The sequence below is a fragment of the Panthera onca genome, chromosome X (genome assembly GCF_046562875.1).
Source record: "Panthera onca isolate mPanOnc1 chromosome X, mPanOnc1 haplotype 2, whole genome shotgun sequence".
Lineage (NCBI taxonomy): Eukaryota > Metazoa > Chordata > Mammalia > Carnivora > Felidae > Panthera > Panthera onca.
The window spans coordinates 87,918,085-87,931,284 of NC_138357.1; the positions used below are offsets into that span (position 1 = coordinate 87,918,085).

Sequence of the window (13,200 nt, forward strand, 5' to 3'; positions counted from 1 at the left end):
ACCACTTTTCATTTTGGACTGTTTCAATTCCTTTAAGTCCAACCTGGAGGTAGTAAAACTCTATTAGAAACTTTATAGGTGTTCTATGAATCTGGTTTGTATTTACTCCATGCCCCAAATGCCACACTGACCATTCTTTTTAAGACAGGCCCCTTCTCTACTTTATCAATATGTCAGGTTACTGGACGATGTCATGAAGTTTTTAGAAGCCATCTGGTTTAGCTGAGAGAGTTTCCCAAACACCAACTTAAATATTTCACACATTTTAACAAAGGGTCTTATAGCCACACCCATGATTTGATCTCTACCCTGAGGCCACTTTTCACCTTGAGAATATTTTGATGTCCGGAGAGACTGGAGATGTGAGAAATAGTTATTTTCCAACCCAGCAAGTCCTGGCTTTTTTAATATTTCTTCTGAATTCTGCTTGCAAATGGAACAGTTATTTCCTTAGTTCATCTCTTTTTGTACCTTACCACATGCAGCTAAAAAGAAGCCAATTGATATTTCCAACATTCTGTTGGAAATCTCCTTAGCCAGATCCACAAGTTCATCTGGTGTATTCTCTATCTTCTCACACAGCATGGTAACTGTTTTGTTATTCTTTTCCTTAGTAAATAACATAAGCTGCCATCTTTTTCAGCCTTTCTTAACAGTTTTCCTCATTGTTTTTCCAGTCTCCACCTGCCGCCCAGGCCCAAAGCTAATGCCACATGTCTTAGGTTTTGGTACAATACCTCCGCAAGCATACACTTTTAGGTATTGCTTAGCATTTTCTGTGCAACAAACTACCAAAAACTTAGCAGCTTAAAACAAGAATCATTTTATTTATCCCCCAATTCTGGTTGGCCTGGTTAACTGGTATGGCTCTTTTGGTGTGGGCCAGTTTGGCTGGGGCTGGAGGTTGAGGAAGGCCTCACTCTCCTGTCTGGCAGTTGGTCTAAGAGGCCTCATCTGTGCTGGCTCATTTCTGTTCCATGTGGTTTCTCACCCTCCGGCTGAGTACTCTTGAGTTTCTTCACAGGAAGGTCTCAGAATTCCAAAGAGCAGCAAGAGAAGATAAGCCTCAAGGCAGACTTTTCTCCAGGCCTCTTCTTGAATCTCTTTGCTAATGTATATTGGCCAAAGCAAATCACATGGCCAAGCCGAGAGTCAAGGAGTAGACAGAGTTCTACCTCTTAATAAAAGAAAAAAAGAGTAACATTGCAAAGGGGTGTGCATAAAAGGATGGGAGAGGTCTGTGGCTATTTTGCATTGTACCACAATTAAAGAAGATAAAAATAGAATGTTGTGGAAACCAGTATGAATGATAGGATTATATTTATGTGTTCATGTAAGAGTATATCTGCAGATATGGGTATATATAAAACCATAATGACATTAAAACTGTGGATTCGCGGGAGGATTCAATAGGAAACATGTTTGACAGACACAATTATATTAAATTCAAAAAAGAATTTCAATTCAATTATTCCTTCTGTTGTGCAATGTGTTCTGCCACAAACACCCTACAGAACTGAGTGTAGGTCTACACATCAAATACATTATTTTGTTGTTCTTCCTTTCACTTTGTTGCCACTTTAAATTGCCTAATATAACACAGTAAACATGACTGTCATTTACATAATTTTGCTCACTCCATCTATAAAGAATTGGGTAACAATTTGCCTTATCACACTTTCTACAGGAAGGCTTTACCTAATGCATCAAACTGACAGCATTTTCCCCAAACTGACAGGATTCGATTCTATTTTGTGAAGCCATGCAAATATGAAAAGTCCCTTTGAATCAATGCATTCTTAGAGGGTCTCTTGAATAGTTTTTCTCATCTCAGGGGCAAGAGCCTGAAAACTGCTTTTTATTATGCAGTGTATTCATGTAGGGTCTGTCTTGGATAGATTTCATAATACACATGTAGACCTGACTTCTGTGATAAGGTTTTCTCATTTTTAAGAAACAGGGTTACTTTCATGTATGAATATTGCGATGCATACTCAGAACTGATTTCTGAGTGAAGCCCTTTCCACAGTCACTGCATTTATAGGGTTTCTCTCCAGTATGAATTGTCTGGTGCTTATTGAAATTTGACCGGTCAGTGAAGGCCTTCCCACATTCGGCACACATGTAAGGTTTCTCTCCTGTGTGAATTCGCTGATGTACTTTGAGATGTGGTTTCTTGGAGAAGGATTTCTCACATTCAGGACATTTATAAGGCTTCTCTGTAGTATGAATTCTCTGATGTGTAATTAACTCTGACTTCTGGATGAAGGCCCTGCCACAGTCAGCACAAACATAGGGTTTCTCTCCAGTATGAATGGTCTGGTGTTTATTGAAATTTGACCGGTCAGTGAAGGCTTTTCCACATTCAGCACATATGTAAGACTTCTCTCCAGTATGAGATTTCTGGTGAGTATTGAGATTTGATCTGTTGGTAAAGGCCTTCCCACATTCAGTGCATATATAGGGTTTCTCTCCTGTGTGAATTCGCTTATGCATCTGGAGTTGTGACTTAGAAGGGAAAGACTTCCCACAGTCACTGCATTCATAAGGCTTCTCTCCAGTATGAATTCTTTGATGGGCAATCAAGTGTGCTTTCTGGATGAAGGCCTGCCCACATTCAGTACATATATAAGATCTCTCTCCTGTGTGAATTCTCTGATGCATCCTGAGTGTCGATTTTTGGGTAAAGGCTTTCCCACACTCACTACATTTGTGGTGTCTCTCCCCAGTATGAATTTTCTGATGCACATTGAGGGCTGAGTTCAGGGAGAAGCCTTTCCCACATTCACTGCATTCATAGAGTTTTTCTCCAGTATGAGTGGTCTGATGCCTAAGTAGAGATGACACCTGGAAAAATGATTTTCCACATTCGCTGCATTTATAGGGTTTTTCTCTAGTATGAGTTTTCTTATGCATAATTAATTCTGAATTATGGATGAATGCCTTCCCACAGTCAGGACATATGTACAATTTTTCGTCTCTATGAACTCTCAGATATATACTGAGTAGTGGCTTCTGTGTAAAAACATTTACACATTTGCCAAGTTCATGAGGTTTTTCCATAGTATGGATTCTCTGGGGTGCAAAGAGGTGCGACTTCTGGGTGAAGATCTTCCCAAACTCAGTACACACATTTGTTTTCTCCCCAGCAGGAAATTTCAGATTGTGACTGAATGCTTGTTTAAGGCTGAGGACTTTTCCACACTGATTACTTTCACAGAATTGCCCTCCTGTAGGAGTATTTGCATGGCTAGTATAAGAAGAGCTCTGAGTGAAAACTTGACCACGTCCAATATTTTTATCAAAATTCTTTGTTGCAATGTTTTTACTAGGAGTATGTAAGTCTAAATTCTGCTTAAAACTCTTTCCAAATGAGTCACGTTTATGCGGTCTTTTCTGTGAAGGAATACGATTTGGGCTTGAAGGCACAAATTGTCCACTGTCTTTATATTCAAAGTCCCACTCTGTATTCAATATTTTCTTATTGATGAAAACAGCATGACTCAGAGGTTTGCTCTGTTTTTCCTGATATCTTTTAATCTGTTCAGAATCTTGCCACAGTTCTTCTAAAATGGAATACAATGAATCATCTGTTGTATCTTCACCCTCCATTTCACTATGAAATGAAGCTTTTCCAGAAATTCTTCTTTGTGGGGTCTTAATCCCAAGCCTCCCATCTAAAAAGAGAAAGAAAGTAAAATTGACACAAAGAATAGATAGCAGGGTATTAAAAGGTACACATAAGCTAATCCAAATTGAACACAGGGAAACCAGTATATATGATGATGATAATGACAGTGATAACAAGAAATACACATATAGCACTTATTATGTGCCAAGTTCCTGCATGACACTTATGATGTTCCAAGCATTGTTCTGAGAAATACATACACACATTGGGGTGCCTGGGTGGCTCAGTAGGTTAAGCGTACGACTTAAGCTCAGGTCATGATCTTGTGGCTCCTAAGTTCAAGCCCCGCGTCAGGCTCTGTGCTGACACCTTGGATCCTGGAGCCTGCTCTCCCCCTCCGCCCCAACTCTCAAAAATAAATAAACATTAAAAACGTCAAAATTTCACATTATTGAGAATTTCAAGACAGTGGGGCGCCTGGGTGGCTCAGTCAGTTAAGCGTCAGGCTTCAGCTCAGGTCATAATCTCACAGTTTGTGGGTTCCAGTCTTGCCTCAGGCTCTTTGCTGACAGCTCAGAGCCTGGAGCCTGCTTCGGATTCTGTGTCTCCCTCTCTCTCTGCCCCTCCCCCACTCACACTTTGTCTCTCTCTCTCTCTCTCTCTCAAAAGTAAACATTAAAAAAAGTAAAAAATAAAAAGAAAGAAACACACACACTCACTCACTTAATCCTTTCAAAAGCCCTTTGAGGTATTTTCTATTATTAGGTATTTCTATTATTATCTACCTATCGTAGATAAGGAAAGTAAAGCTCAGAATAATTTGCACTAAACATAAGTTATTAAGCATTGGAGATCGGAGTTCAACATAACCAATCTAGCTCTATTTTGGTAGGAGGCTCGGATATAAAGTAGGGTGGACTGAAGTTTTAAAAGACAAAGGTTTTAAGGGAAAATAATCTGTGGATAGAGTAGTTTTGGAGGAGGTGATTCAGAGTCTAAGTCCTCATTAGCTTTTGATTCTAAATCCTCACTCGTCTTGTTCCTTTTTGTTTATTAGCAACAAGACCAAATTAATGTGATCAAAAAGCCAATTTAATTTGCCAACAGAGTAGATCATTAAAGTTCTCATCATAAGGAAAAAAAAAACCTTTTTTTTGGGTATCTTATGCAATGGGTTTTAACTAAACTTATTGTGCTGATCTTCCACGATGTATTTAAGTTAGATCATGATGCAGTACACCTTAAATCTATACAGTGATGTATGTCAATCTCCATAAAATCGAGAAAAACTTACGCCTATAGGAAAAATACTGGGGGTGATAGCTATTCTGGCCTATATAAAAGAATAAGTAGATATCCACACTCCAACTCTCCATCTAGGTATAACTGTTTTGTTGGCCCTAAAATCATACACATCTAACAAGAAGCATAAAATCAGAGAGAAGATCAGCTATCTGTGGTAGACTGAAAGCTGTCCACTAGAACCTATTTCAGCATTCTTTTGCAATAAGAGGAAAGTAGCCAGGCATATGGCTGCCCAGTCATGATAGCATTTCTCAGCCTCCTTTGAGAAAATTGGTTTGGCCATGTGACAATGTTCTCATCAACAGAACGTGAGAGAATACGATAGCTGCCACTTTCAAGTCAGCGCACTGTGACAGTAGGCATGTTTCCTCTATACCCTCTTCGGCCTTCTTGCTTTACTAAAACCTGGCCTTGGCAGCAACACAGATACAAACGTGCAGGTGGCACGCACACACACACACACACGGACAAACCCAAGAGATGGCCGGGTTATGTAATGGAAGGAACCTGGATTCCCGAATAAACATGAGCAACAAGGTTTTCCAAAGGGCTGTGATATTAGCAACTTTATCTGAGAGAGGAATAAAATTCTTCAGTATTTAAGTCACTTTACCTTATAATCTCTTTGTTAGTGCAAATAAGCTTTAATATAATTTAAAAAAATTTTCTACATTTATTTATTTATTTTTGAGAAACAGAGTGAGACAAAGCATGAGTGGGGGAGGGGCAGAGAGAGAAGGAGACACAGAATCTGAAGCAGGCTCCAGGCTCTGAGCAAGCGGTCAGCACAGAGCCTGATGCAGGGCTCGAACTCATGGACTGTGAGATCATGACCTGAGCTGAAGTCAGACGCTCAACCGACTGAGCCACCCAGGTGCCCCAGCGTTAACATAATTAATACACTATTTTCACCCAGAGTGGGAATCACAGATGTTTCCATGACCAGTATAGTGCATGAGACATATGAGATTCTTGATAATTTTAAAATGGAAAAATTATACATTATTTCCTCAGCAAGAGATTTTAGATTGTGAGAATGCTCTGAGTCATCAAGTTCAGTTTTACCCCGTTGGTCACTTTGATGCTGTATTCTGGATACATATCCCAGCCAAAAATCTCATCCTTTTATTCTTACGTCGTGTTTTTATTCTCACACGCTTGGCTTTAATGTATTCTGGAGATATTAAGCACTGGATTCCGAGTCATGGTTTTAGAAGTGGTTCTGTTTTTCACTTTAAATTATATATATTATATATATATGTGTATATATATATATAATTATAATATTATACATATTAATATACAGAAGAGGTTCTGCTTTTCACTTTAAATTATATATATAATTATATATTATTATATTATATACTAATATAATATATGTAATGAGTATAAATATAAAACTTATAAATAATTAAGTTAGCTTCTAAACCCCTGCTGTATTGGACAATATTTACATCACCAGTACCAATTTTTAGTGCAAAAAATCTGCAATAAAAAGCTTCCCTACACTTTTCCTGAGCCCACAGACTCAATGAACAGTACATAAATGAAGAGTCGACGGTCTAGATAAAACCTGTGGTGCAAGCTTGCATTCTATTTGCCACTCATAAAAATGCCTCAAGAAGTCCAGTTTATTCTTAAATCAAAAGACACATTTATACCTTCTTCCTCCATTTAGCCTGCTTAGCACTTAATTTCTTTTGTGCCACTGGAAAACATATTTATGCCGAGAGCTCTTCCTCTCTAGTCAGGAATAAGACAGGGATGTCCACTCTCATCATTACTATTTAACATAGCGCTGAAGTCTTAGCTTCAGCAATCAGATAACAAAAAGAAATAAAAGGTTTAAGAGACAAAACAGATGAACATAAGGGAAGGGAAACAAAAATAATATAAAAACAGGGAGGGGACAAAACAGAAGAGACTCATAAATATGGAGAACAAACTGAGGGTTACGGGAGGGGTTGTGGGAGGGGGGATGGGCTAAATGGGTAAGGGGCATTAAGGAATCTACTCCTGAAATCATTGTTGCACCATATGCTAACTAATTTGGATGTAAATTTTAAAAAATTAAAAATAAAATTAAAAAAATAATAAAAGGTACCCAAATTGGCAAGGAAGAAGTCAAACTTCACTATTTGCAGATGACATGATACTCTATGTAGAAAACCTGAAAGACCACCAAAATGTTGTTAGAACTAATACATGAATTCAGCAAAGTTGCAGGATATTAAATCAATGCTCAGAAATCTGTTGCATTTCTATACACCACTTATGAAACAGAAAAAGGAATCAAGGAATTGATCCCATTTGCAACTGCACCAAAAAACTACAAGATACCTAGGAATAAACCTAACCAAAGAGATACAAGATCTCTGAAAACTATAGAAAGCTTATGAAAGAAATTGGAGAGGACACAAAAAAAAAGGAAAAATATTCCATGCTCCTGGATTGGAAGAACTAACATTGTTAAAATGTCTATACTCCCTAAAGCAATCTACATATTTACTGCAATCCCTATCAAAATACCACCAGCATTTTTCAAGAGCTAGAACAAACAATCCTAAAGTTTGCATGGAACTACAAAAGACCCTGAATAGCCAAAGCAATCTTGAAAAAGAAAAGCAAAGCTGGAGATATCATGATTCCAGACTTCAAGCTATATAACAAAGTTCTAGTCATCAAGACAGTATGGTACTGGTACAAAAACAGACACATAGATCAATAGAACAAAATAGAAAATCCAGAAATAGACCCACAACTATATGGTCAACTAATCTTCGACAAAGCAGGAAAGAATATCCAATATAAAGAAATACAGTCTCTTCAGCAAATGGTGTTGGGAAAACTGGACAGCAACATGCAGAAGAATGAAACTGGATCACTTTCTTATACCATATACAAAAGCAAATTCCAAATGGATGAAGGACCTAAATGTGAGAGAAAGCAAACCATCAAAACCCTAGAAGAGAATGTAGACAGCAACCTCTTTGACCTCGGCCACAGCAACTTCTTACTAGACACATCACTGGAGGCAAGGGAAACAAAAGCAAAAATGAACTACTGGGACTTCATGAAGATAAAATCTCCTGTACAGTGAAGGAAACAATCAACAAAACTAAAAGGTAGCCTATGGAATAGGAGAAGATATTTGCAAATGACATATCTGATGAAGGGTTAGAAACCAAAATGTATAAAGAACTTCTCAAACTTAACACCCAAAAAACAAATACTCCAGTTAAGAAATAGGAAAAAGATGGGGCGCCTGGGTGGCTCAGTCGGTTAAGCATCTGACTTCAGCTCAGGTCATGATCTCACAGTCTGTGAGTTTGAGCCCTGTGTCGGGCTCTGTGCCGACAGCTCGGAACCTGGAGCCTGCTTCAGATTCTGTGTCTCCCTTTCTCTCTCTGCCCCTCCTCTGTCTCAAAAATAAATAAAAACATTAAAAAAAAAGAAACAGGCAAAAGACATGAATAGATATTTTTCCAAAGAAGACATCCAAATGGCTAACAGACACATGAAAAGATGCTCAACATCAGTCATCACCAGGAAAATACAAATCAAAACCATGATGAGATACCACTTGATGAGATACCTGTCAGAATGGCTAAAATTAACAACACAGGAAACAACAAGGTGTTGGCGAAGATGTGGAGAAAGCAGAACCCTCTTGCACTGCTGGTGGGAATACAAACTGGTGTAGCTGCTCTGAAAACAGTACGGAGGCTCCTCAAAAAACTAAAAGTAGAACTACCCTACAATCCAGCAGTTGCACTTCTAGGTATTTACCAAAAGGATACAAAAATACAGATTCAAAGGGGTACATGCACCGTGTTTATAACAGCATTATCAACAACAGCCAAACTATGGAGAGAGCCCAAATGTCCATTGAATGATGAATGGATAAAGAAGATATGGCATGTATACACACACACCACACACACACACACACACACACACACAAATATTACCCATCCATCAAAAAGAATGAAATCTTGCCATTTGCAATGATGTGGATGGAGCTGGAGTACATATGCTAAGCGAAATAAGTTAGGCAAAGAAAGACAAAAATGCCATATGTTTTCACTCATGTGTGGAATTTAAGAAAACAAAACGGATGAACATATGGGAGTGTAAAAAAAAGAGAGAGGGAAACAATAAGAGATTCTTAACAATAGAGAACAAACTGAGGGTTCTTGGAGGGGATGTGGGTGCAGGGATGGGCTACATGGGTGATGGGTACTAAATAGGGCACTTGTTATGATGAGCACTGGGTGTTGTATGTAAGTGATGAATCACTGAATTCTATTCCTGAAACCAATATTGTACTATATGTTAACTAGGATTTTTTTTTTTTAATTTTTAATGTTTATTTATTTTTGAGAGAGAGAGAGAGAGAGACAGAGTGTGAGTAGGGGAGGGGCAGAGAGAGAGAGGGAGACAGATTCTGAAGCAGGCTCCAGGCTCCAAGCTGTCAACACAGAGCCTGACGCAGGACTTGAACTCACAAACTGTGAGATCATGACCTGAGCCGAAGTCAGACGCTTAACCGACTGAGCCACCCAGGCGCCCTTAACTAGGATTTAAATAAAAATTTGAAAAGAAAAATAAATTAGACAACAAAGGATAAAAGAAACATGTTTATGCTTCATTAAGCAGTTTGAGCCTTTTACTTTGAACATTAATCTGATCATATTGCTAGCAAGACTTTTTCCAAATTCCAAAAGCAGACACCTTCTGTGCGATTCATTTTGCTAATTATTTTAATAGATTTCTATTATGATAGAACATAATGCACAAGCAGTAAACCTTTTTAAAGCCTTTTTAAATGTTTATTTACTTTTGAGAGAGAGAGAAAAAAACAGAGTGCGGGGGGGGGGGGGGGGGAGGGAGGGGCAGAGAGAGAGGGAGATATCTGAAGCAGGCTCCAGGCTCTGAACTGTCAGCACAGAGCCCGATGTGGGGCTTGAACTCACAAACAGTGAGATCATGACGTGAGCCAAAGTTGGATGCTCAGCCAATTGAGCCACCCAGGCGCCCCAAGAATAACAATCTTCCACAGACTATTTCAGAAAATAGAAAAGGGAACACTTCACAACTCATTTATGTGGCCAGCATAATCCTAATACCAAAACCTGACAACATTGAAAAAAAGGAAAACTACAACCAAAATCACTTATGAAAATGAAAATATTTAAAACAAAATATCAGTTAATATAACTCAACAATATATATTAAGGGTTATATATCATAAACAACTAGTATCTATCTCAGAAATATAAGGTTAATTTAACATATGAAAATAAATAACTCACATATTAACAAAATAAAAACAACAACTCATATGATTAATGAGTAAAAAAACATTTGACAAAATTCAACATGTAACCATGATTTTAAAAAACTCTTAAACAAGCTAGGATTTAAAAAGAACTTCTATAAGGGTACCTAGGTGGCTCAGTTCCCTGAGCGTCCAACTTCAGTTCAGGTCATGATCTCACAGTTCGTGGGTTCAAGCCCTGCATTAGGCTCTGTGCTAACAGCTCAGCGCCTGGAGCCTGCTTCAGATTCTGTGTCTCCCTCTCTTTCCGCCCCTCCCCCCCCCCTTGAAAATAAATAAATGTTAATAAAAAATTTTAAAAAAGAACTCCTATAACTCGATAAAGGGCAGCTTCAAAAAACATCATACACAATGGTATGAATTTTTTATCCCTAATATCAGGAACAAGGCAAGCGTGCCCACACTCACCACTTCTACTCAACATCAAATTGAAGGTCTTAGTGAAATAAGGAAAAGTAAGAAAAAGCATGAAATTGGAAAGGAAAAAGTAAAAATGTTTCTTTTTTTTAAAAAAAATGTTTATTATTTTTGAGAAAGACAGTAAGTAGGGGAAGGGGCAGAGAGAGAGGGAGACAGAGGATCTGAAGTGGGCTCTGTGCTGACAGCAGAGAACCCGACGTGGGGCTTGAACTCACAGACCCTGAGACCATGACCTGAGCCGGAGTCGGATGCTCAACCGACTGAGCTGCCCAGGCATCCCGTAAAAGTGTTTCTAAAGTGATAATGATTGCTTACATGAAAAACCCCAAGGAACTTACAAGAAAACTAATAGGTGGATGTAGGAATGCCTCAGGATACAAAGTCAATGTACAAAAATCAATCATGAGCAATTTATACATACTAGCAATGAACAATCTGAAAATAAAATTAAAAAAAAAATGCCGTTTTACAATAGTGTCAAAAAGCATCAAATATTTAGGGATAAATTTAATGAAGGATGCATAAGACTTCTACACTGACAACCATAAAACATTGCTGAAAGCAATCAAACACCCAAATAAATGCAGAAAGTATGCCATGCTCATGGATTAGAAGGCTCAATATTGTGAAGATATCATTTCTCGTAAAATTGGTCCATAGAGTCAACTCAACTCCAAATAAAATCCCAGCAGACTACCTGAGTTCAAGACTCATTATAAAAGCTACAGTAATAAAGCAAGTGTGGGTTTGCCAAAAGGACAGTATATTAATTATATTTTCTTATTTTGTTTTTTTTTAAGTTTTTAACTTTAAGTCCACTATAGTTAATGTACATGCTATATTAGTTTCAGGTGCACAGTATACTGATTCAACAACCCTATACATTGCTCAGTGCTTATCATGAGAAGTGTACTCTTAATCTTCTTCACCTATTTTCACCCATCCCTCCTCCCCCCCCCCCCCCTCTGGTAACCATCAGTCTGTCCTCTGTAGTTGAGAGTGTGTTTCTTGGTTTGTTTCTCTTTCTCTTTTTTTCCTTTGTTCATTTATTTTATCTCTTAAATACCACATATGAGTGAAATCATATGGTATCTGTCTTTCTCTAACTTATTTCGCTTAGTATTATATTCTCTAGATCCATCCATGTTGTTGCAAATGGCAAGATTTCATTCTTTTTTATGCCCGAATGGTATTCCAGCATGTGTGCGTGTGTGTATCATATCTTCTTTATCTTATTTTCTGTATTCTTTTTTAAAATTTATTTTTAATGTTTATTTATTTTTGAGAGAGACAGACACAGAGAGAGAGAGAGAGAGAGAGAGAGAGAGAGAGAGAGAGAGCACAAGCGAGGGAGGAGCAAAGACAGAGGGAGACACAGAGTCCGAAGCAGGCTCCAGGCTCTGAGCTGTCAGCACAGAGCCCGATGTGGGGCTCAAACTCACGAACCGTGAGATCATGACCTGAGCCAAAGTCAGAATGCTTAACTGACTGAGCCACCCAGGCACCCCTTATTTTCTGTATTCTTGATGCTCTGCCATCTGGTGCCTTGCTCATCCTGGAGAGAATGCCTCTCCCAGTGCTAGTTCATGCCCAGAGATAGCAAATGACTTCCCTGTAAGCATAACTTTCATATGCAAACCAACCAATCCAGAGCCCATGTCCACCAACTATCTCCTTTATTAAGTTCTCACAGGTTGAGCCACTATCCCGCTGCCCTAATCACCTCAGTACCAGATACCAGGTAACTACAGACAGTCCCTACACCCCAGAAGCCCTGCTGAAATTACTCAAACTAGCCAATGGTAAACCTTCCCAGCCTGCTCACTCTGCCTTACCCATTCTTTCCCAGGAAAATAACAATAAAGGCTCTTGCTGTGCTTTCCCCTCATGACTTTGGCCTTCTGACTGACCCTGGGGCTTCCCGGTGTGGCATGTCTCCTCTTCTTGGGAACTGTGAGTTACAAACTATCTTTTCTTTTTGAAGTTTACTTATTTATTTTGAGAGAGACAAAGAGTGAGTGGGGTAGGCGCAGAGAGAAGGGGAGAGAGAGAGAATCCCAAGCAGGCTCCATGCTGTCAGTGCACAGCCCAGTGTGGGGCTCGAACTCATGAAACCATGAGATCATGACCTGAGCAGAAACCAAGAGTTGGACGCTTAACCAACTGAGCCACCCAGGTGCCCCAAAAATGTTTGCTTTTTGACAGACACCAGTAGGAAGATAGAAGTGAAAGCCACAAATTAAAACAAAATGTTGACAATGGATATATCTGGCACAGGAGTTATAGCCAGAAAATATAAAGAACTCTGAAAACTCATTAAGGAAACAACCCAATAAAAAAAAATGGGAAAGATAGTTGAACAGACACTTCAAACAAAAATGTACAAAGGTCACTAAGCACATGAAAAAATACTTTTCATTACTCATCAGAGGAATGCAACTTAAAATCATAATGAGATGCCATTACACATCCAGGATAATAGCAAAAATGAAAGAGATTGATG

At 38.7% G+C, this 13,200-nt stretch overlaps 1 protein-coding gene across 3 annotated transcripts in view; it reads right to left on the reverse strand.

Annotated features, from left to right (window-relative positions):
• Window positions 1-807: 807 nt before the first annotated feature.
• ZNF81 (zinc finger protein 81) overlaps window positions 808-13,200 on the reverse strand; it is an 83,948-nt gene continuing 71,555 nt past the window's right edge. For all 3 annotated transcript variants that reach the window (XM_081793195.1, XM_081793193.1, XM_081793194.1), the window contains one exon: window positions 808-3,677. In XM_081793195.1, the coding sequence (XP_081649321.1) occupies window positions 1,969-3,677 (1,709 nt within the window). In that variant the 3' untranslated portion in view covers window positions 808-1,968. The remainder of the gene's footprint in view (window positions 3,678-13,200) is intronic.